Source organism: Oncorhynchus keta, chromosome 18 (assembly GCF_023373465.1).
Source record: "Oncorhynchus keta strain PuntledgeMale-10-30-2019 chromosome 18, Oket_V2, whole genome shotgun sequence".
NCBI lineage: Eukaryota > Metazoa > Chordata > Actinopteri > Salmoniformes > Salmonidae > Oncorhynchus > Oncorhynchus keta.
In genome coordinates, this window is record NC_068438.1 from 49816549 (window position 1) to 49842002 (window position 25454).

General features: G+C 47.8%; 1 protein-coding gene across 1 annotated transcript in view; it reads right to left on the reverse strand.

Moving 5' to 3' along the window:
• Positions 1–25454, reverse strand: part of gbe1b (glucan (1,4-alpha-), branching enzyme 1b) — a 401340-nt gene that overhangs the window by 203914 nt on the left and 171972 nt on the right. Inside the window, exons 8-9 of the mRNA XM_052468704.1 lie at positions 13945–14060; positions 10494–10621 (exon numbers count right to left, since the gene is read on the reverse strand). Of these exons, the coding sequence (XP_052324664.1) occupies positions 10494–10621; positions 13945–14060 (244 nt within the window). The remainder of the gene's footprint in view (positions 1–10493; positions 10622–13944; positions 14061–25454) is intronic.

Consider the following 25454-nt stretch of genomic DNA (forward strand, 5'->3'; position numbering starts at 1 on the left):
TACTCCAATATATACTGATACTACTCCAACACATACTGCTACTACTCCAACACATACTGAGACTACTGCCTTCCTGTACTATACTAATGATAAAATGTTTATTATATTATACTGAGCATTTGACTTTATATTCGTTTTAAATTCAACTGGTTTTACAAGTTCTAAATTGTTATTGCATTGCGGAGAAGGAACCTGCCAACACGTTGTTGGAAGATTTATACTACACTGTACATACGACTAATACAACTCCCAAAACACTGCCACTGTTCCAGGAACAGCACGGACAGGATCCTAGAAAAATACACTTTAATTGAATGAATTAGAGCCAAAACAAAGCAGTGGCTTCCGTTTACTGACCGAGACGACATTATTCCTAATTACAGAGATGATCAAAGATGTGAGACAATAATAAGTGCTTTAATTAATCATGACCAGGGAGGGGGGTGTCATCCACGACTCATTTAATGTATTGTGTTTGTGTGTGTTTTGGATGAGAGTCAGGACTCCTGCAGGGTGTGTTTTGATGTAGAGTCAGGACTCCTGCAGTGTGTGTTTTGGATGTAGAGTCAGGACTCCTGCAGGGTGTGTTTTGATGAGAGTCAGACTCCTGCAGTGTGTGTTCTGGATGTAGAGTCAGGACTCCTGCAGTGTGTGTTTTGATGTAGAGTCAGGACTCCTGCAGGGTGTGTTTTGGATGTAGAGTCAGGACTCCTGCAGGGTGTGTTTTGGATGTAGAGTCAGGACTCCTGCAGGGTGTGTTTTGGGATGTAGAGTCAGGACTCTGCAGGGTGTGTTTTGGATGAGAGTCAGGACTCCTGCAGGGTGTGTTTTGGGATGTAGAGTCAGGACTCCTCCAGTGTGTGTTTTGGATGTAGAGTCAGGACTCCTGCAGTGTGTGTTCTGGATGTAGAGTCAGGACTCCTCCAGTGTGTGTTTTGGATGTAGAGTCAGGACTCCTCTAGTGTGTGTTTGGACGTAGAGTCAGGACTCCTGCAGGGTGTGTTCTGGATGTAGAGTCAGGACTCCTGCAGGGTGTGTTCTGGATGTAGAGTCAGGACTCCTGCAGGGTGTGTTTTGGATGTAGAGTCAGGACTCCTGCAGGGTGTGTTTTGGTTGTAGAGTCAGGACTCCTCCAGTGTGTGTTTTGGATGTAGAGTCAGGACTCCTGCAGTGTGTGTTCTGGATGTAGAGTCAGGACTCCTCCAGTGTGTGTTTTGGATGTAGAGTCAGGACTCCTCTAGTGTGTGTTTTGGATGTAGAGTCAGGACTCCTCTAGTGTGTGTTTTGGATGTAGAGTCAGGACTCCTGCAGGGTGTGTTTTGGATGTAGAGTCAGGACTCCTGCAGTGTGTGTTCTGGATGTAGAGTCAGGACTCCTGCAGTGTGTGTTTTGGATGTAGAGTCAGGACTCCTGCAGTGTGTGTTTTGGATGTAGAGTCAGGACTCCTCCAGTGTGTGTTCTGGATGTAGAGTCAGGACTCCTGCAGTGTGTGTTCTGGATGTAGAGTCAGGACTCCTCCAGTGTGTGTTCTGGATGAGAGTCAGGACTCCTGCAGTGTGTGTTCTGGATGTAGAGTCAGGACTCCTGCAGGGTGTGTTTTGGATGTAGAGTCAGGACTCCTGCAGGGTGTGTTTTGGATGTAGAGTCAGACTCCTGCAGTGTGTGTTTTGGATGTAGAGTCAGGACTCCTCTAGTGTGTGTTTTGGATGTAGAGTCAGGACTCCTGCAGTGTGTGTTTTGGATGTAGAGTCAGGACTCCTGCAGGGTGTGTTCTGGATGTAGAGTCAGGACTCCTGCAGGGTGTGTTCTGGATGTAGAGTCAGGACTCCTGCAGGGTGTGTTCTGGATGTAGAGTCAGGACTCCCACAGTGTGTGTTTTGGATGTAGAGTCAGGACTCCCGCAGTGTGTGTTCTGGATGTAGAGTCAGGACTCCTGCAGTGTGTGTTCTGGATGTAGAGTCAGGACTCCTGCAGTGTGTGTTCTGGATGTAGAGTCAGGACTCCTGCAGTGTGTGTTTTGGATGTAGAGTCAGGACTCCTGCAGTGTGTGTTCTGGATGTAGAGTCAGGACTCCTGCAGGGTGTGTTTTGGATGTAGAGTCAGGACTCCTGCAGTGTGTGTTTTGGATGTAGAGTCAGGACTCCTCCAGTGTGTGTTCTGGATGTAGAGTCAGGACTCCTCCAGTGTGTGTTTTGGATGTAGAGTCAGACTCCTGCAGTGTGTGTTTTGGATGTAGAGTCAGGACATCCTGCAGTGTGTGTTCTGGATGTAGAGTCAGACTACTCCAGTGTGTGTTTTGATGTAGAGTCAGGACTCCTCCAGTGTGTGTTTTGGACGAGAGTCAGGACTCCTGCAGTGTGTGTTCTGGATGTAGAGTCAGACTCCTGCAGTGTGTGTTCTGGATGTAGAGTCAGACTCCTGCAGGGTGTGTTTTAGATGTAGAGTCAGACTCCTGCAGGGTGTGTTTTGGATGTAGATTCAGGACTCCTGCAGTGTGTGTTTTGGATGTAGAGTCAGACTCCTCCAGTGTGTGTTTTGGATGTAGAGTCAGGACTCCTGCAGTGTGTGTTCTGGATGTAGAGTCAGGACTCCTGCAGTGTGTGTTCTGGATGTAGAGTCAGGACTCCTGCAGTGTGTGTTTTGGACGTAGAGTCAGGACTCCTCCAGTGTGTGTTCTGGATGTAGAGTCAGGACTCATGCAGTGTGTGTTCTGGATGTAGAGTCAGGACTCCTGCAGTGTGTGTTTTGGATGTAGAGTCAGGACTCCTGCAGTGTGTGTTTTGGACGTAGAGTCAGGACTCCTCCAGTGTGTGTTCTGGATGTAGAGTCAGGACCCTGCAGTGTGTGTTCTGGATGTAGAGTCAGGACTCCTGCAGTGTGTGTTTTGGATGTAGAGTCAGGACTCCTCCAGTGTGTGTTTTGGATGTAGAGTCAGGACTCCTCCAGTGTGTGTTTTGGACGTAGAGTCAGGACTCCTGCAGTGTGTGTTCTGGATGTAGAGTCAGGACTCCTGCAGTGTGTGTTCTGGATGTAGAGTCAGGACTCCTGCAGTGTGTGTTTTGGATGTAGAGTCAGGACTCCTGCAGTGTGTGTTCTGGATGTAGAGTCAGGACTCCTCCAGTGTGTGTTTTGGATGTAGAGTCAGACTCCTCCAGTGTGTGTTTTGGATGTAGAGTCAGGACTCCTGCAGGGTGTGTTTTGGATGTAGAGTCAGGACTCCTGCAGGGTGTGTTTGGATGTAGAGTCAGGACTCCTGCAGGGTGTGTTTTGGGATGTAGAGTCAGGACTCCTGCAGGGTGTGTTTTGGATGTAGAGTCAGGACTCCTGCAGGGTGTGTTTTGGGATGTAGAGTCAGGACTCCTGCAGGGTGTGTTCTGGATGTAGAGTCAGGACTCCTGCAGTGTGTGTTTTGGATGTAGAGTCAGGACTCCTGCAGGGTGTGTTTTGGATGTAGAGTCAGGACTCCTGCAGGGTGTGTTTTGGATGTAGAGTCAGGACTCCTGCAGGGTGTGTTTTGGGATGTAGAGTCAGGACTCCTGCAGGGTGTGTTCTGGATGTAGAGTCAGGACTCCTCCAGTGTGTGTTCTGGATGTAGAGTCAGGACTCCTGCAGGGTGTGTTCTGGATGTAGAGTCAGGACTCCTCCAGTGTGTGTTCTGGATGTAGAGTCAGGACTCCTGCAGGGTGTGTTTTGGATGTAGAGTCAGGACTCCTGCAGTGTGTGTTTTGGATGTAGAGTCAGGACTCCTCCAGTGTGTGTTCTGGATGTAGAGTCAGGACTCCTCCAGTGTGTGTTTTGGATGTAGAGTCAGGACTCCTGCAGTGTGTGTTTTGGATGTAGAGTCAGGACTCCTGCAGTGTGTGTTCTGGATGTAGAGTCAGGACTCCTCCAGTGTGTGTTTTGGATGTAGAGTCAGGACTCCTCTAGTGTGTGTTTTGGACGTAGAGTCAGGACTCCTGCAGGGTGTGTTCTGGATGTAGAGTCAGGACTCCTGCAGGGTGTGTTCTGGATGTAGAGTCAGGACTCCTGCAGGGTGTGTTTTGGATGTAGAGTCAGGACTCCTGCAGGGTGTGTTTTGGTTGTAGAGTCAGGACTCCTCCAGTGTGTGTTTTGGATGTAGAGTCAGGACTCCTGCAGTGTGTGTTCTGGATGTAGAGTCAGGACTCCTCCAGTGTGTGTTTTGGATGTAGAGTCAGGACTCCTGCAGTGTGTGTTTTGGATGTAGAGTCAGGACTCCTCTAGTGTGTGTTTTGGATGTAGAGTCAGGACTCCTGCAGGGTGTGTTTTGGATGTAGAGTCAGGACTCCTGCAGTGTGTGTTCTGGATGTAGAGTCAGGACTCCTGCAGTGTGTGTTTTGGATGTAGAGTCAGGACTCCTGCAGTGTGTGTTTTGGATGTAGAGTCAGGACTCCTGCAGTGTGTGTTCTGGATGTAGAGTCAGGACTCCTGCAGTGTGTGTTCTGGATGTAGAGTCAGGACTCCTCCAGTGTGTGTTCTGGATGTAGAGTCAGGACTCCTGCAGTGTGTGTTCTGGATGTAGAGTCAGGACTCCTGCAGGGTGTGTTTTGGATGTAGAGTCAGGACCCCTGCAGGTGTGTTTTGGATGTAGAGTCAGGACTCCTGCAGTGTGTGTTTTGGATGTAGAGTCAGGACTCCTCTAGTGTGTGTTTTGGATGTAGAGTCAGGACTCCTGCAGTGTGTGTTTTGGATGTAGAGTCAGACTCCTGCAGGGTGTGTTCTGGATGTAGAGTCAGGACTCCTGCAGGGTGTGTTCTGGATGTAGAGTCAGGACTCCTGCAGGGTGTGTTCTGGTTGTAGAGTCAGTGATAACCAACAGTGTGTGTGTTTTGGATGTAGAGTCAGGACTACCGCAGTGTGTGTTCTGGATGTAGAGTAAGGACTCCTGCAGTGTGTGTTCTGGATGCAGAGTCAGGACTACTGCAGTGTGTGTATCTGGATTTAGAGTCAGGACTCCTGCAGTGTGTGTGTTTGGATGTTAAAGTCAGGATCCTGCAGTGTGGACAGTCGATGATAGAGTCAGGACTCCTGCAGGGTGTGTTTTGGCTGTAGAGTCAGGACTCCTGCAGTGTGTGTTTTGATGTAGAGTCAGGACTCCTCCAGTGTGTGTTCTGGATGTAGAGTCAGGACTCCTCCAGTGTGTGTTTTGGATGTGAGAGTCAGTGACTCCTGCAGTGTGTGTTTTGGATGTAGAGTCAGGACTCCTGCAGTGGTGTTCTGGATGTAGAGTCAGGATGGCCTCCAGTGTGTGTTTTGGAGTCTCTCAGGACTCCTCCAGTGTGTGTTTGGACGTGAGTCAGGACCCTGCAGTGTGTGTTCTGGATGTAGAGTCAGGACTCCTGCAGTGTGTGTTCTGGATGTAGAGTCAGACTCCTGCAGTGTGTGTTTTGGATGTAGAGTCAGGAGAGCAGTGTGTGTTTTGGACGTAGAGTCAGGACTCCTCCAGTGTGTGTTCTGGTTGAGAGTCAGGACTTGCCTGCAGGGTGTGTTCTGATGTAGAGTCAGGACTGCTCCAGTGTGTGTGTTCTGGATGTAGAGTCAGACTCCTGCAGGGTGTGTTTTGGTGTAGAGTCAGGAACTTCTTCAGTGTCCTTTGGATGTAGAGTCAGCTGTTCCAGTGTGATGTGTCTGGATGTAGAGTCAGGACTCCTCCAGTGTGTGTTTTGATGAAGTCAGGACTCCTCTCCTGTGTTTTGGATGTAGAGTCAGGACTCCTGCAGTGTGTTTCTGGATGTAGAGTCAGGGCCCTCCTCCAGTGTGTGTTTTGGATGTTGAGTCAGGACTCCTCTAGTGTGTGTTTTGGACGAGAGTCAGGACTCCTGCAGGGTGTGTTCTGGATGTAGAGTCAGACTCCTGCAGGGTGTGTTCTGGATGTAGAGTCAGGACTCCTGCAGGGTGTGTTTTGGATGTAGAGTCAGGACTCCTGCAGGGTGTGTTTTGGTGTAGAGTCAGGACTCCTGCAGGGTGTGTTTTGGCTGTAGAGTCAGGACTCCTCCAGTGTGTGTTTTGGCCCCAGTGTAGAGTCAGCTCCTGCAGTGATGTTCTGTGTAGAGTCAGGACTCCTCCAGTGTGTGTTTTGGATGTAGAGTCAGGACTATGCAGTGTGTGTTTTGGATGTAGAGTCAGCACTCTCACTAGTGTGTGTTTTGTCCAGATGTAGAGTCAGGGCAGTGTGCAGGGTGTGTTTTGAGATGTGAGTCAGTGGACTCCTGCAGTTGTGTTCTGGCAAATAGAGTCAGGTCCTGCAGTGTGTGTTTTGGATGTAGAGTCAGGCCACTCCTGCAGTGTGTGTTTTGGCCCAGGACTCCTGCAGTGTGTGTTCTGGATGTAGAGTCAGGACTCCTGCAGTGTGTTTCTGGATGTAGAGTCAGGACTCCTCCAGTGTGTTTCTGGATGTAGAGTCAGGACAGTGTTGACCTGTTGTTAGAGTCAGGATTTCCTGCAGGGTGTAATTTTGGATGTAGAGTCAGGTCTCCTTAAGGGTGTGTTTGGAAATGAGTCAGGACTCCTGCAGTGTGGTTTTGAAAGTAGAGTCAGGACTCCTAGTGTGTGTTTTGGATGTAGAGTGGACTCCTGCAGTGTTTTTGGACTGAGAGTCAGACTCCTGCGGGTGTATTCTGATGTGCCAGGACTGTTGCAGGGTGTTTCTGGATGTAGAATCATCCTGCAGGGTGTGTTCTGGATGTAGATCAAACTATGCAGTGTGTGTCTGGATGTAGAGTCAGGCTACTGCAGTGTTTGGCAGCTGGATTTAGAGTCAGGACTCCTGCAGTGTGTGTTCTGATGGAGTCAGAACTTTTTTGCAGTGTGTGTTCTGCAATGTCAAGAGTCAGTAGGACTCCTGCAGTGTGTGTTTGGCATGTCAGAGTCAGCAAAGGCTGCAAGCCTGTTTTGGATCCGAGTCAGGACTCCTGCAAATGCATGGATAGAGAGTCAGGTCCTCTGTGTGTTCTGGATGTAGAGTCAGGACTCCTCCAGTGTGTGTTTTGGATGTAGAGTCAGGACTCCTCCAGTGTGTGTTTTGATGATAGAGTCAGCGAGTTAAACAAAAAGGCGTGTGTGTTTTGATTAGAGTCATATTCACTCCAGTGGATGAAAGTGGATGTAGAGTCAGGCTCCTCCAGTGTGTTTTTGGATCCGAGTCAGGACTAACTCAGTTTTTGGATGATAGAGTCAGGAGCTTTTGCAGTGTGGAATCTGGATGAGAGGGAAAACCTGAGTGAGGACTTTTTGGATGAGACAGGTGTCTGCTGTCAGTGTGTGTTTTGGACCTTGAGTCAGGACTCCTCCAGTGTGTGTTCTGGATGTAGAGTCAGGACTCCTGCAGTGTGTGTTCTGGACGAGAGTCAGGAAAACTCCTCGGGCTGCTTTGGATGTAGAGTCAGAAAAAACCTCCAGTGATGTTATTTTGTAGACTCAGCTCCTCCAGTGTGTGTTTTGGACGTAGAGTCTGTACTGCAGCAATGTGTTCTGGATGTAGTTGTAAAACTTGCAGTGTAACTTCATACGAGTCAGGGGACTCCTGCAGTGTGTGTTTTGGAAGAGTCAGGACTCCTGCAGTGTGTCACCAGAGTCAGGACTCCTCCAGTGTGTGTTCTGGGGAAAGAGTCAGGACTCCTGCAGTGTGGGGAGCTAAAGTCAGAGATTCCTGCAGTTGTTTTTGGATGGGGAAGAGTCAGGACTCCTCCAGTGTGTGTTTTGGATGTAGAGTCAGGCTCCTCCAGTGTGTGTTTTGGATGTAGAGTCATATTTTCCAGTGTGTGCTGTACTGTTTTAGTAGAGTCCTACAGAGTCAAATCAAATCATCAAATCAAATTTTATTTGTCACACGACATACACATGGTTAGCAGATGTTAATGCAAGCTGGTGCTTCTAGTCTCCAATGCAGTAATAACAAACAAGTAATCTAACTAACAATTCCCCTACTGTCTTATAGCACAGTGTAGGGGAAAAGAATATGTACATAAGGATATATGAATGATCACTGGACGAGCTGCACAGAGAATTTTGCCGTATCGGTTCAGTATATTTGAAAAAATTGAAACAAGTCACTTCAACTGGTGTCCTGTCCCCTGTCACCTAAGGATGCAGTCGATGATATAGAGTACAGAATGATCGATCTATCAGATGAATAATGTCTCAAGTAGAATTATATAAGTCTTGTTAAAGTGGCTGAATGATTTTACGCTTCATTTCCAACAACCCATTATTAAAGTGGAGGACGGCGAGTCAGATGCTGGTGTTGTTTGGCAGCAGCCACGTGTGTTAGTGGTGCTGTTTAACAGTCTGATGGCCTTCAGATAAAGCCCAGTCACAGATCCCAGCTTTGATGCACCTGTACTGACCTCGCCTGTCTGGATGATAGCCACAACAAAACTGGCTCCAGACTGGTTGATGTCCTGGAAAAAAAGAGACTTTACTGTTCCTTCCTGTAACATCGGGTGAGTAGGTGTCCTGTGGGCAGTTTGCCTCCGGGAAAGTTTGGAGACCTCTTTACCCTCTGAGAGCCTTGCGGTTGAGGGCGGAGCAGCGGTACCAGGCTTAATTAACACGCCAGGATGCTCTTAATTTTAAATTAAAATTTTCAGCTGCAGGTAGGATTTGGTACAGCCTATGTCTGTCTTCAGCCTCCGTGAGGTTTGAAGAGGCGCTGCTGCGCCTTCTTCACAATGCTGTCTGTGTGAGTGGACCAATCCATCCATGATGTGTATGCCGAGGAACTTAAAGTAGATATTACTACTGTTCCATCGATGTGGGACAATCCAATTCTATGATTTTGATAGGATATTATTGAGGGTGTTGTCCTAATATGTTTTGAATGTTGAAAGTGATTCCATTTTTTGTTAAATGTTGAGTTGAGGTTATTTGCACCTTCTTGAAACCACACTCCAGGGCCCTCAATCTCCCTGATAAATCACAGTGCGTATGTTATTTTAATCTATTTACATTTCCTCCTCCCAGTATCTGATGAAATAGTATGTAAATGCCATATCTTGCATATTCCTTGAGACAAAGTTATTAACTGATAAGGGCTAACGCACATTTGAAAGACCCAGTTAATAAGGATCAGGGTTGTAGATGTTCTTACTGCTATGAGGTTTGCACACACTACATTTAATGCTTTAGAATGCCGAGCTGTAGTCGAAACAGCATTCTCACATAGGTATTCCTCCAGATGGGTTAGGCAGTCTGTCAGATTGCATTTTGGACCTATTTGGCCCGCGAGTCAAAAAAGTTTGCCCACCTCTGGTCTAGGGTGTCAGGTAGGGTGGAGGTGATATGGTCCTTGACTAGTCTCTCAAAGCACTTCATGATGACGGAAGTGAGTGCTACGGGGCGGTAGTCGTTTAGCTAAGTTACCTTAGCTTTCTTGGGAACAGGAACAATGGTGGCCCTCTTGAAGCATGTGGGAACAGCAGACTGGTATAGGGATTGATTGAATATGTCCGTAAACACACCGGCCAGCTGGTCTGCGCATGCTCTGAGGGCGCGGCTGGGGATGCCGTCTGGGCCTGCAGCCTTGCGAGGGTTAACACGTTTAAATGTCTTACTCACCTCGGCTGCAGTGAAGGAGAGACCGCATGTTTTCGTTGCAGGCCGTGTCAGTGGCACTGTATTGTCCTCGAAGCGGGCAAAAAAGTTATTTAGTCTGCCTGGGAGCAAGACATTCTGGTCCGTGACGGGGCTGGATTTCTTCCTGTAGTCCGTGATTGACTGTAGACCCTGCCACATGCCTCTTGTGTCTGAGCCGTTGAATTGAGATTCTACTTTGTCTCTGTAATGACGCTTAGATTGTTTAATAGCCTTGCGGAGGGAATATCTGCATTGTTTATATTCGGACATGTTACCAGACACCTTGCCCTGATTAAAAGCAGTGGTTCGCGCTTTCAGTTTCACGCGAATGCTGCCATTAATCCACGGTTTCTGGTTAGGGAATGTTTTAATCGTTGCTATGGGAACGACATCTTCAACGCACGTTCTAATGAACTCGCACACCGAATCAGCGTATTCGTCAATATTGTTAACTGACGCAATACGAAACATATCCCAGTCCACGTGATGGAAGCAGTCTTGGAGTGTGGAGTCAGCTTGGTCGGACCAGCGTTGGACAGACCTCAGCGTGGGAGCTTCTTGTTTTAGTTTCTGTCTGTAGGCAGGGATCAACAAAATGGAGTCGTGGTCAGCTTTTCCAAAAGGGTGGCGGGGCAGGGCCTTATATGCGTCGCGGAAGTTAGAGTAACAATGATCCAAGATTTTTCCACCCCTGGTTGCGCAATCGATATGCTGATAAAATTTAGGGAGTCAGTGTTGTTCACTGTGGGGTGGTCTGAAGCTAAAGCCTGGACCCGGATCTAGATGTGATTTCATACTACTAATTCCTCTCACCATTGTTGCCATGACATTCAGGACAGCATACTGATTTTACATATCAACAAACTTTGGTACATATTGAAGTGCCTAAGGACCAGTGTTACCTCTGCGATGGTGATGCAGTCAGGATACAGGGTGTGCAGGACATGATTAGCTGTCATCAGATAGACCAGGGAATCTTCATCCACCTGAAGACCAAAGTACTCAGAGTAGTCTCCTGAAAACATACTGCCTGAGGACAGAGAAAGAGCAAGGCTATCACCTAGGGAGCTAGGGTGTAGGGGTTAAGAGGTACAGTAAGAGCTAGTACGTGGACGGAGGTACAACACCCACACTGAATAAAAAAACAATTTATGACCATCATCCACAATGAATAAAAAAAACAATTTATGACCATAATCCACAATGAATATATAACCATAACACACAATGATACGTAATCAATATACAACAATAACCCACACTACACATAACCAATACATGACTATAACCCACACTGAATACACAGACAATGTAAACTATAACCCACACTGAATACATAACTATAACTCACACTGAATACACAGACAATGTAAACTATAACCCACACTGAATACATAAATATAACTCACACTGAATACACAGACAATGTAAACTATAACCCACACTGAATACACAGACAATGTAAACTATAACCCACACTGAATACACAGACAATGTAAACTATAACCCACACTGAATACACAGACAATGTAAACTATAACCCACACTGAATACACAACTATAACCCACACTGAATACATAACTATAACCCACACTGAATACACAGACAATGTAAACTATAACCCACACTGAATACACAGACAATGTAAACTATAACCCACACTGAATACACAACTATAACCCACACTGAATACACAGACAATGTAAACTATAACCCACACTGAATACATAACTATAACCCACACTGAATACACAGACAATGTAAACTATAACCCACACTGAATACACAGACAATGTAAACTATAACCCACACTGAATACATAACTATAACCCACACTGAATACATAGACAATGTAAACTATAACCCACACTGAATACACAACTATAACCCACACTGAATACACAACTATAACCCACACTGAATACATAGACAATGTAAACTACAACCCACACTGAATACATAACTATAACCCACACTGAATACATAACTATAACCCACACTGAATACATAGACAATGTAAACTATAACCCACACTGAATACACAACTATAACCCACACTGAATACACAGACAATGTAAACTATAACCCACACTGAATACACAGACAATGTAAACTATAACCCACACTGAATACATAACTATAACCCACACTGAATACACAGACAATGTAAACTATAACCCACACTGAATACACAGACAATGTAAACTATAACCCACACTGAATACATAACTATAACCCACACTGAATACACAGACAATGTAAACTATAACCCACACTGAATACATAACTATAACCCACACTGAATACACAGACAATGTAAACTATAACCCACACTGAATACACAGACAATGTAAACTATAACCCACACTGAATACATAACTATAACCCACACTGAATACATAGACAATGTAAACTATAACCCACACTGAATACACAACTATAACCCACACTGAATACACAACTATAACCCACACTGAATACATAGACAATGTAAACTATAACCCACACTGAATACATAACTATAACCCACACTGAATACATAACTGTAACCCACACTGAATACATAACTATAACCCACACTGAATACACAACTATAACCCACACTGAATACACAACTATAACCCACACTGAATACACAACTATAACCCACACTGAATACATAGACAATGTAAACTACAACCCACACTGAATACATAACTATAACCCACACTGAATACATAACTGTAACCCACACTGAATACATAGACAATGTAAACCATAACCCACACTGAATACATAACTATAGCCCACACTGAATACACAGTCAATGTAAACCAAAAACTCTACTGTTGTTAGTGCACTTCGTATGAAATGCGTTATGTACCCTCTGTACATAGTGACAATAACATTAAACCATTGGGTTTTATTTAAAAGCACATAAGCCATGACGGTGCAGGTGCTTGGGAACACTGCTCTGGCATGTTTATACATGTTGTGTCAGCGTCTATTTAGAAAGCTCTGACGAAGGCCAAGAGGTCGACGCATAAGCTTGAATAAACAAAGTGATATGAGCAATATCAGTGTGTGGGATTTTCGCTTAACAATACCAGAAACTCTACACTGCTGCTAGTGTAAAGAATATGAAGTGATTATGAGAGCACTATAATTCATCTCCAGTTTGAACAGGAGTCTTAGGATGCCCAATATGAATCCCTACAGCCCTTACCAATGCCATGGTGATGCCCAATATGAATCCCTACAGCCCTTACCAATGCCATGATGATGCCCAATATGAATCCCTATAGCCCTTACCAATGCCATGGTGATGCCCAATATGAATCCCTACAGCCCTTACCAATGCCATGGTGATGCCCAATATGAATCCTACAGCCCTTACCAATGCCATGATGATGCCCAATATGAATCCCTATAGCCCTTACCAATGCCATGGTGATGCCCAATATGAATCCCTACAGCCCTTACCAATGCCATGATGATGCCCAATATGAATCCCTACAGCCCTTACCAATGCCATGGTGATGCCCAATATGAATCCCTACAGCCCTTACCAATGCCATGGTGATGCCCAATATGAATCCCTATAGCCCTTACCAATGCCATGGTGATGCCCAATATGAATCCCTATAGCCCTTACCAATGCCATGATGATGCCCAATATGAATCCCTATAGCCCTTACCAATGCCATGGTGATGCCCAATATGAATCCCTATAGCCCTTACCAATGCCATGGTGATGCCCAATATGAATCCCTACAGCCCTTACCAATGCCATGGTGATGCCCAATATGAATCCCTATAGCCCTTACCAATGCCATGGTGATGCCCAATATGAATCCCTATAGCCCTTACCAATGCCATGATGATGCCCAATATGAATCCCTATAGCCCTTACCAATGCCATGGTGATGCCCAATATGAATCCCTACAGCCCTTACCAATGCCATGGTGATGCCCAATATGAATCCCTACAGCCCTTACCAATGCCCAATATGAATCCCTACAGCCCTTACCAATGCCATGGTGATGCCCAATATGAATCCCTATAGCCCTTACCAATGCCATGGTGATGCCCAATATGAATCCCTATAGCCCTTACCAATGCCATGATGATGCCCAATATGAATCCCTACAGCCCTTACCAATGCCATGGTGATGCCCAATATGAATCCCTATAGCCCTTACCAATGCCATGATGATGCCCAATATGAATCCCTATAGCCCTTACCAATGCCATGATGATGCCCAATATGAATCCATAGCCCTTACCAATGCCATGGTGATGCCCAATATGAATCCCTACAGCCCTTACCAATGCCATGATGATGCCCAATATGAATCCCTACAGCCCTTACCAATGCCATGGTGATGGTACATCATGGACGTCACCCCATCGAACCTGAAGCCATCAAAACGATACTCCTCCATCCACCAACGCAGGTTAGACAGCAGGAACCTCAGCACCTCCCAGCTGACGCATGCACGGACAGACACACACACACACACACACACACACACACACACACACACACACACACACACACACACACACACACACACACACACACACACACACACACACACACACACACACACACACACACACACACACACACACACACACACACACACACACACGAGCAAGGTCAGGAAAACAAGAAGTATTTAATAATTGAAACGTGTGATGTTGCTGGTTGGAGGTTTGTTCTACAGCGCTACAGGTCATTCCCATCTGATGTTGATGCTTAGGCACAGGTGTGTGTGTGTGTGTGTGTGTGATAGACGCATGCGCGCGCGCACACACAGACACACACACAGACACAGACACACACACACATTGGGCCACAGTGTCCAGTTCTCTCTGGCTCTCTATCTGGCTGAGTAAATCAATGTCTTACAGTAGGTAACTGAGCACTCCTCCTGGTCTACATCCCAAATAGCACCATATTCCCTATTTTAGTGCACTTCTTTTGACCAGGGACCATAGGGATCTGGTCAAAACTAGTGTGCCAAATAGGGAATAGGGTGCTATTTGGGATGGAGGCCTGATCTCTATCAGAGCGCATGGCCACTGGCTAAGTGTTTAGTATGGCCACCGTCTCACTGTGTCTCAGTCTGATAGGATTTCATGTAACACTTGGGTAAACAAACACCAAGCGAGGGAATTGAGTTCCTACTCCTGAGAATGAGATCAGCGATACTCTCTAACGTGCTTTGTGGCCTCTCTCCTTCTAACGTAGCACGTCCCAAATGGCACAATGTTTCCTATTTAGTGCACTACTTTTGATCACGGCTCATAGGGTTCTGGTCAAAAGTAGTGCACTATATATATATATATAGGGATATAGGGTGCTATTTGAGAGACGCACAACGTGACTCCCTCCTCCGTCCAACATAGCAAACCGATACTCAGAATAAACACAGGAAAAGAAAGACAGAGCCAAGGTCCTTTTAAAGCACTGCAATATCAAAACTACACTACTTCAACAACTTCGGGAGGACTGGACAGAGAAAGTGTAATTGAGGTGATTCGGTCAAGGTGAACCACGCTCACATGACAAGTTGCCTCGACCCCCCACATCCCCCATCAAGTTAATACCTGGGCGTTAGCTCAGCGGGGCAGTACAATCTAGTTTAGCGGCACGCAGGAGACCCAGGTTCGAACCCAAGTCAGACACGCAAGATACTGAGCTAAGTGTTAGATGAAACAAAATATAGGACATCATGATTATGCAGAGAGACACTGGCCCCAATTACCTCCCCTACAACCCAAAGTGTGCATTTGAAAGAGCACGGACTGGTATAAGAAATATGCTAGCCAAGCTAGCCCTTGCCTCCACCAATCAAATGATTTCAGATGTGTGGGAAATAGTGAACGAGTGTACACTTCAGGAAAAAGGAGATATTATTAGGAAACATCCTGTATTCTTCCTTCCTCGTTCACCGTGGCGATGAGGAGGGATTAGAACATGCTGATTCTATCCTTAAAATAGTATTGTATCCTGGGGAGGCTCAAGGATCTGAGAGTGCTCCTGAAGTAAGCAGGCTCTTAAAGCTCGAGGTCTCTCTCTGTGCTGCCATCACTTCTAATTCAGCAAGGGCACGTTGCCATAGAAACTTAACATGGCAGAGCTAGTTGGTGGCTGGCTTGCTGTGTAGAGGCTCATTGAGCTAGCTGGTGGCTGACTTGCTGTGTAGAGCCTCATTGAGCTAGCTGGTGACTGGCCTGCTGTGTAGAGTCTCATTGAGCTAGCTGGTGGCTGACTTGCTGTGTAGAGCCTCATTGAGCTAGCTGGTGACTGGCCTGCTGTGTAGAGGCTCTGCTGTGTAGAGCTTTATTGAGCTAGCTGGTGGTTGACTTGCTGTGTAGAGCCTCATTGAGCTAGCTGGTGACTGGCCTGCTGTGTCGAGGCTCATTGAGCTAGCTGGTGGCTGACTTGCTGTGTAGAGCCTCATTGAGCTAGCTGGTGGCTGACTTGCTGTGTAGAGCCTCATTGAGCTAGCTGGTGGCTGGCCTGTTGTGTAGCCTCATTGTGTAAAGAACACTATCTGTGTGCAGCTGTGCAGGCCATGGACATTGTGGAGGTCATTGCCGAGACCATGGACATTGTGGAGGTCATCGCCGAGACCAAGGACATTGTGGAGGTCATCGCCGAGACCAAGGACATTGTGGAGGTCATCGCCGAGACCATGGAGATTGTGGAGGTCATTGTCGAGACCATGGACATTGTGGAGGTCATCGCCGAGACCATGGACATTGTGGAGGTCATCGCCGAGACCATGGAGATTGGAGGTCATCGCCGAGACCAGGGACATTGTGGAGGTCATCGCCGAGACCAAGGACATTGTGGAGGTCATTGCCGGGATCATGGAGATTGTGGAGGTCATCACTGAGAGCATGGAGATTGTGGAGGTCATCACTGAGAGCATGGAGATTGTGGAGGTCATCACTGAGAGCATGGAGATTGTGGAGGTCATCACTGAGAGCATGGAGATTGTGGAGGTCATCACTGAGAGCATGGAGATTGTGGAGGTCATCACTGAGAGCATGGAGATTGTGGAGGTCATCACTGAGAGCATGGAGATTGTGGAGGTCATCACTGAGAGCATGGAGATTGTGGAGGTCATCACTGAGAGCATGGAGATTGTGGAGGTCATCACTGAGAGCATGGAGATTGTGGAGGTCATCACTGAGAGCATGGAGATTGTGGAGGTCATCACTGAGAGCATGGAGATTGTGGAGGTCATCACTGAGAGCATGGAGTTTGTGGAGGTCATCACTGAGAGCATGGAGATTGTGGAGGTCATCACTGAGAGCATGGAGATTGTGGAGGTCATCACTGAGAGCATGGAGATTGTGGAGGTCATCACTGAGAGCATGGAGATTGTGGAGGTCATCACTGAGAGCATGGAGATTGTGGAGGTCATCACTGAGAGCATGGAGATTGTGGAGGTCATCACTGAGAGCATGGAGATTGTGGAGGTCATGGACATTATGAGACGTCAGTCAGGTATATGAAAAAATATATTTTTTTTATGTGCCTTCAGCTGTGCTCTTTCTAGAAACCAGGGCTTTAATTATAACAGTGAAGATAGGTGAGCAGAGTTCACACTCAATGGAAGACAATTTCTTAAAACCAATATCCAAAAGCCATGTATTTATTTAGAGATGGTACTGAAATATTGCATTACTTGAAGTGCCATCGGCAAAAATAGCACCCGACACAGGCACCATTGACAACTACTGTATAACAGATCTGTGGAACATATTCTAAAGGGACACAGATTTAATCCCTCCAATGCATTATCTATACCGTGGTGTCGACGCCATTATCCACACCGTGGTGTCGACACCATTATCCACACCGTGGTGTCAACGTCATTATCCACACCGTGGTGTCGACGCCATTATCCACACCGTGGTGTCGACGCCATTATCCACACCGTGGTGTCGACACCATTATCCACACCGTGGTGTCAACACCATTATCCACACCGTGGTGTCGACACCATTATCCACACCGTGGTGTCGACACCATTATCCACACCGTGGTGTCGACACCATTATCCACACCGTGGTGTCGACGCCATTATCCACACTGTGGTGTCGACGCCATTATCCACACCGTGGTGTCGACGTCATTATCCACGCCGTGGTGTCGACGTCATTATCCACGCCGTGGTGTCGACGTCATTATCCACGCCGTGGTGTCGACACTATTATCCACACCGTGGTGTCAACGCCATTATCCACACCGTGGTGTCGACGCCATTATCCACACTGTGGTGTCTACGTCATTATCCACGCCGTGGTGTCGACGTCATTATCCACGCCGTGGTGTCGACGTCATTATCCACACTGTGGTGTCGACACCATTATCCACACAGTGGTGTCGACACCATTATCCACACCGTGGTGTCGACGCCATTATCCACACCGTGGTGTCGACACCATTATCCACACCGTGGTGTCAACACCATTATCCACACCGTGGTGTCGACACCATTATCCACACCGTGGTGTCGACACCATTATCCACACTGGTGTCGACGCCATTATCCACACTATTATCCACACCGTGGTGTCGACACCATTATCCACACCGTGGTGTCGACGCCATTATCCACACTGGTGTCGACGCCATTATCCACACTGTGGTGTCGACACCATTATCCACACCGTGGTGTCGACGCCATTATCCACACCATTATCCACACCGTGGTGTCGACGCCATTATCCACACCGTGGTGTCGACACTATTATCCACACTGTGGTGTCGACACCATTATCCACACTGGTGTCGACGCCATTATCCACACCATTATCCACACCGTGGTGTCGACGACATTATCCACACTATTATCCACACCGTGGTGTCGACACATTCTCCACACCATTATCCACACCGTGGTGTCGACACCATTATCCACACCGTGGTGTCGACACCATTATCCACACCGTGGTGTCGACACCATTATCCACACCATTATCCACACCGTGGTGTCGACACTATTATCCACACCGTGGTGTCGACACCATTATCCACACCGTGGTGTCGACACCATTATCCACACCGTGGTGTCGACACCATTATCCACACCGTGGTGTCGACGCCCTTATCCACACCGTGGTGTCGACACCATTATCCACACCGTGGTGTCGACACCATTATCCACACCGTGGTGTCGACGCCATTATCCACGCCGTGGTGTCGACGTCATTATCCACGCCGTGGTGTCGACGCCATTATCCACACCGTGGTGTCGACGCCATTATCCACACCGTGGTGTCGACGTCATTATCCACGCCGTGGTGTCGACGTCATTATCCACACCGTGGTGTCGACGTCATTATCCACACTGTGGTGTCGACGTCATTATCCACGCCGTGGTGTCGACGTCATTATCCACGCCGTGGTGTCGACGCCATTATCCACACCGTGGTGTCGACGCCATTATCCACACCGTGGTGTCGACACTATTATCCACACTGTGGTGTCGACACTATTATCCACACCGTGGTGTCGACACTATTATCCACACCGTGGTGTCGACACTATTATCCACACCGTGGTGTCGACACTATTATCCACACCGTGGTGTCGACACCATTATCCACACCGTGGTGTCGACACCATTATCCACACCATTATCCACACCGTGGTGTCGACACCATTATCCACACCGTGGTGTCGACACCATTATCCACACCGTGGTGTCGACACCATTATCCACACCGTGGTGTCGACACCATTATCCACACCGTGGTGTCGACACTATTATCCACACCGTGGTGTCGACACTATTATCCACACTGTGGTGTCGACACTATTATCCACACCGTGGTGTCGACACCATTATCCACACCGTGGTGTCGACACCATTATCCACACTGTGGTGTCGACGCCATTATCCACACCGTGGTGTCGACACTATTATCCACACTGTGGTGTCGACGCCATTATCCACACCATTATCCACACTGTGGTGTCGACGCCATTATCCACACCGTGGTGTCGACACTATTATCCACACCGTGGTGTCGACGCCATTATCCACACTGTGGTGTCGACACTATTATCCACACTGTGGTGTCGACACCATTATCCACACCGTGGTGTCGACGCCATTATCCACACCGTGGTGTCGACGCCATTATCCACACCGTGGTGTCGACGCCATTATCCACACCGTGGTGTCGACACCATTATCCACACCGTGGTGTCGACACCATTATCCACACTGTGGTGTCGACACCATTATCCACACCGTGGTGTCGACACCATTATCCACACCGTGGTGTCGACACCATTATCCACACTGTGGTGTCGACACCATTATCCACACCGTGGTGTCGACGCCATTATCCACACTGTGGTGTCGACACCATTATCCACACTGTGGTGTCGACGCCATTATCCACACCGTGGTGTCGACACCATTATCCACACCGTGGTGTCGACACCATTATCCACACTGTGGTGTCGACACTATTATCCACACCGTGGTGTCGACGCCATTATCCACACTGTGGTTTCGACGCCATTATCCACACCGTGGTGTCGACGCCATTATCCACACTGTGGTGTCGGGAAGGTCGTATTTGGGAAAGTCGTATTCCTGGTCGTAATGCTCTGAGGACAGGCTATAGGAGCCTGGTTAGAAAGGACAGGCTATAGGAGCCTGGTTAGAAAGGACAGGCGGTAGGAGCCTGGTTAGAAAGGACAGGCTGTAGGAGCCTGGTTAGAAAGGACAGGCTGTAGGAGCCTGGTTAGAAAGGACAGGCTGTAGGAGCCTGGTTAGAAAGGACAGGCTGTAGGAGCCTGGTTAGAAAGGACAGGCTGTAGGAGCCTGGTTAGAAAGGACAGGCTGTAGGAGCCTGGTTAGAAAGGACAGGCTGTAGGAGCCTGGTTAGAAAGGACAGGCTGTAGGAGCCTGGTTAGAAAGGACAGGCTGTAGGAGCCTGGTTAGAAAGGACAGGCTGTAGGAGCCTGGTTAGAAAGGACAGGCTGTAGGAGCCTGGTTAGAAAGGACAGGCTATAGGAGCCTGTTTAGAAAGGCAATTTTTTTGTTATACCAAGAAAGCTCAAGCCTTTTCTTGTAACCGCTTTGGAGACGTGGATGTAGAAGGTGTCTGACAGGAAGCGGTTCATTAGAACATAGGGACGGTAAACACAACGCTACGTAATGATGCATAGCACTGCCGTGTCACTCCAGCACACACACACACACACACAGACGTCATATGAACCCATTTATATACACTAGCTGAGGCTACACGCCAGCTACACGTGTGTACAGTAATCATGTCAAGGACCACATTGTGTCAATGGTCCGAAGCAATCATGATCCTTCTGGACAGACCAGAACATCATGGAAGTGATCGACGATTCTTCTGGACAGACCAGAACATCATGGAAGAGATCGCCGATTCTTCTGGACAGACCAGAACATCATGGAAGAGATCGCCGATTCTTCTGGACTGACCAGAACATCATGGAAGAGATCGACGATTCTTCTGGACTGACCAGAACATCATGGAAGAGATCGCCGATTCTTCTGGACTGACCAGAACATCATGGAAGAGATCGCCGATTCTTCTGGACTGACCAGAACATCATGGAAGAGATCGCCGATTCTTCTGGACAGACCAGAACATCATGGAAGAGATCGCCGATTCTTCTGGACAGACCAGAACATCATGGAAGAGATCGACGATTCTTCTGGACAGACCAGAACATCATGGAAGAGATCGCCGATTCTTCTGGACAGACCAGAACATCATGGAAGAGATCGACGATTCTTCTGGACAGACCAGAACATCATGGAAGAGATCGACGATTCTTCTGGACAGACCAGAACATCATGGAAGAGATCGCCGATTCTTCTGGACAGACCAGAACATCATGGAAGAGATCAACGATTCTTCTGGACAGACCAGAACATCATGGAAGAGATCGACGATTCTTCTGGACAGACCAGAACATCATGGAAGAGATCGACGATTCTTCTGGACAGACCAGAACATCATGGAAGAGATCGACGATTCTTCTGGACAGACCAGAACATCATGGAAGAGATCGACGATTCTTCTGGACAGACCAGAACATCATGGAAGAGATCAGAGAAGAGATCGAAGATAATTCAGACCACAAAGCCCTGGCCTCTGGCCTCTCTCTTTTCACATGTAAAAACTTCATACAGAGATGGATGCAAATGATCCACAATATAGGCTGAATGTAAGAGAGAGAGAGAGAGAGAGAGAGAGGGAGGAGAGAAACAGAGAGAGGGAGAGACAGGGGGAGAGAAAGAGCGGGAGGGAGAGACAGTGGGGAGAGAAAGGGATGGGGGAACAGAGAGAGGGAGAGACAGTGGGGAGAGAAAGAGGGAGGGAGAGACAGGGGAGAGAAAGGGATGGGGGAACAGAGAGGGGAGAGACAGGGGGAGAGAAAGGGATGGGGGAACAGAGAGAGGGAGAGACAGGGGGAGAGAAAGGGATGGGGGAACAGAGAGATGGGACAGACTGTAGGGGGAGAGAAAGGGGGGGCATATATTATTATTATTATTATTATATTATTATTATATTTATTATTATATTATATATTATGAGACAGAGGGGAGAGAAAGAGAGGGAGGGAGAGACAGGGGGGAGAAAGGAATGGGGGAACAGAGAGAGAGAGAGAGGGGGGAGAGAAACAGAGAGAGGAGAGACAGAGGCAGAGAAACAGAGAGGGAGGGAGAGACAGGGGGCAGAGAAAGGGATGTGGGAACAGAGACAGGGGGAGAGAAAGGGATGTGGGAACAGAGAGAGGGAGAGACAGGGGGAGAGAAAGGGGGGGGGCAGAGAGAGGAAGAGGGGGGACAGAGAGAGGAAGAGACAGGGGGAGAGAAAGGGAGGGGGAACAGATCAAACCTAATAGAAGTATCACATCTGAAGACCCCTGTTCAAGGTAACAGGTGGCTTCATTAACTGCCTGACAGGAAGTCTTACCATGCCCTGAGCTGTTCAATGTAATAGGTAGCTTCAGTAACGGCCTGACAGGAAGTCTTGCTATGCCCTGAGTTGTTCAAGGTAATAGGTAGCTTCATTAACTGCCTGACAGGAAGTCTTGCCATGCCCTGAGCTGTTCAAGGTAATAGGTAGCTTAATTAACTGCCTGACAGGAAGTCTTGCCACACCCTGAGCTGTTCAAGGTAATAGGTAGCTTCAGTAACTGCCTGACAGGAAGTCTTGCCACACCCTGAGCTGTTCAAGGTAATAGGTAGCTTCATTAACTGCCTGACAGGAAGTCTTGCTATGCCCTGAACCATGTAACTTACAGTCCTGGTTCATTTATTCTCTATCTGTCACAATGTCTGCGTCTGAAATGGCACCCTGTGTCCTCCTATATAGTGCATTGTTCCTTGTACAGGAAGCAGCTAGGGCCTAATACAGGAAGCAGCTAGGTCCTAATACAGGAAGCAGCTAGGTCCTAATACAGGAAGCAGCTAGGGCCTAATACAGGAAGCAGCTAGGGCCTAATACAGGAAGCAGCTAGGGCCTAATACAGGAAGCAGCTAGGGCCTAATACAGGAAGCAGCTAGGGCCTAATACAGGAAGCAGCTAGGGCCTAATACAGGAAGCAGCTAGGGCCTAATACAGGAAGCAGCTAGGGCCTAATACAGGAAGCAGCGAGGGTGGGAGGGCTCCTGTAGCTACATGTCTGCTTCTCTGGCTAGCTACTGTTCGCCTGACAACTCACCTTGAATTAAATTCCGCTGCTCTATGGATTTAGCTTTTCATACATTGCCGTTCCCGAATCTGCCGTCCTAGAAGTGGTCTGTGTGACGCCAACATGAGGTCGGGAGAAGAATCCATTATGGAAAATAAGTTTGGCCAGAGCCCCTGGTGGATGGGTCGCCAGGCAAGACTACAGGTCCATTGATAAACGGTTATAAATATTAATAGAAATGTATGAAAAATCAGCCTTCCGTGTTCCTGTGAAGCACCGAGGCGCCGGTTTAGATTCCTGACGTTTCTATTTGTTGTGTTTTTCATCCAACAGGAAAACATAGCAGACGTGTTTATCGCTGATTCTATTACTGTAGACGCGTTCAAATATTCCAGACAGTTTTGATCTGTTCCCAAATGGCACCCTACTCCCTATGGGCCCCGGTCAATAGTAATGCCCTATATGGGGCGGCAGGCAGCACAGCGGTTAGAGCGTTGGATTAGTAACCGAAAGGCTGCAAAATCAAAACCCCGAGCTGAACAAGGTAAAAATCTGAACTGTTCCTAGGCCAGTTAACCCACTGTTCCTAGGCCAGTTAACCCACTGTTCCTAGGCCAGTTAACCCACTGTTCCTAGGCCAGTTAACCCACTGTTCCTAGACCAGTTAACCCACTGTTCCTAGACCAGTTAACCCACTGTTCCTAGTCCAGTTAACCCACTGTTCCTAGACCAGTTAACCCACTGTTCCTAGGCCAGTTAACCCACTGTTCCTAGGCCAGTTAACCCACTGTTCCTAGGCCAGTTAACCCACTGTTCCTAGGCCAGTTAACCCAGGCCAGTTAACCCACTGTTCCTAGGCCAGTTAACCCACTGTTCCTAGGCCAGTTAACCCACTGTTCCCAGTTAACCCACTGTTCCTAGGCCAGTTAACCCACTGTTCCTAGGCCAGTTAACCCACTGTTCCTAGGCTTAACCCACTGTTCCTAGGCCAGTTAACCCACTGTTCCTAGGCCAGTTAACCCACTGTTCCTAGGCCAGTTAACCCACTGTTCCTTAACCCACTGTTCCTAGCCAGTTAACCCACTGTTCCTAGACCAGTTAACCCACTGTTCCTAGACCAGTTAACCCACTGTTCCTAGGCCAGTTAACCCACTGTTCCTAGACCAGTTAACCCACTGTTCCTAGGCCAGTTAACCCACTGTTCCTAGACCAGTTAACCCACTGTTCCTAGGCCAGTTAACCCACTGTTCCTAGGCCAGTTAACCCACTGTTCCTAGGCCAGTTAACCCACTGTTCCTAGACCAGTTAACCCACTGTTCCTAGACCAGTTAACCCACTGTTCCTAGGCCAGTTAACCCACTGTTCCTAGACCAGTTAACCCACTGTTCCTAGTTAACCCACTGTTCCTAGGCCAGTTAACCCACTGTTCCTAGGCCAGTTAACCCACTGTTCCTAGTTCCTAGCCAGTTAACCCACTGTTCCTAGGCCAGTTAACCCACTGTTCCTAGGCCAGTTAACCCACTGTTCCTAGGCCAGTTAACCCACTGTTCCTAGGCCAGTTAACCCACTGTTCCTAGGCCAGTTAACCCACTGTTCCTAGACCAGTTAACCCACTGTTCCTAGGCCAGTTAACCCACTGTTCCTAGGCCAGTTAACCCACTGTTCCTAGACCAGTTAACCCACTGTTCCTAGGCCAGTTAACCCACTGTTCCTAGACCAGTTAACCCACTGTTCCTAGACCAGTTAACCCACTGTTCCTAGACCAGTTAACCCACTGTTCCTAGACCAGTTAACCCACTGTTCCTAGACCAGTTAACCCACTGTTCCTAGGCCAGTTAACCCACTGTTCCTAGAGTTAACCCAGTTAACCCACTGTTCCTAGGCCAGTTAACCCACTGTTCCTAGACCAGTTAACCCACTGTTCCTAGGCCAGTTAACCCACTGTTCCTAGGCCAGTTAACCCACTGTTCCTAGGTTAACCCACTGTTCCTAACCCCCACTGTTCCTAGACCAGTTAACCCACTGTTCCTACCAGTTAACCCACTGTTCCTAGACCAGTTAACCCACTGTTCCTAGACCAGTTAACCCACTGTTCCTAGACCAGTTAACCCACTGTTCCTAGACCAGTTAACCCACTGTTCCTAGACCAGTTA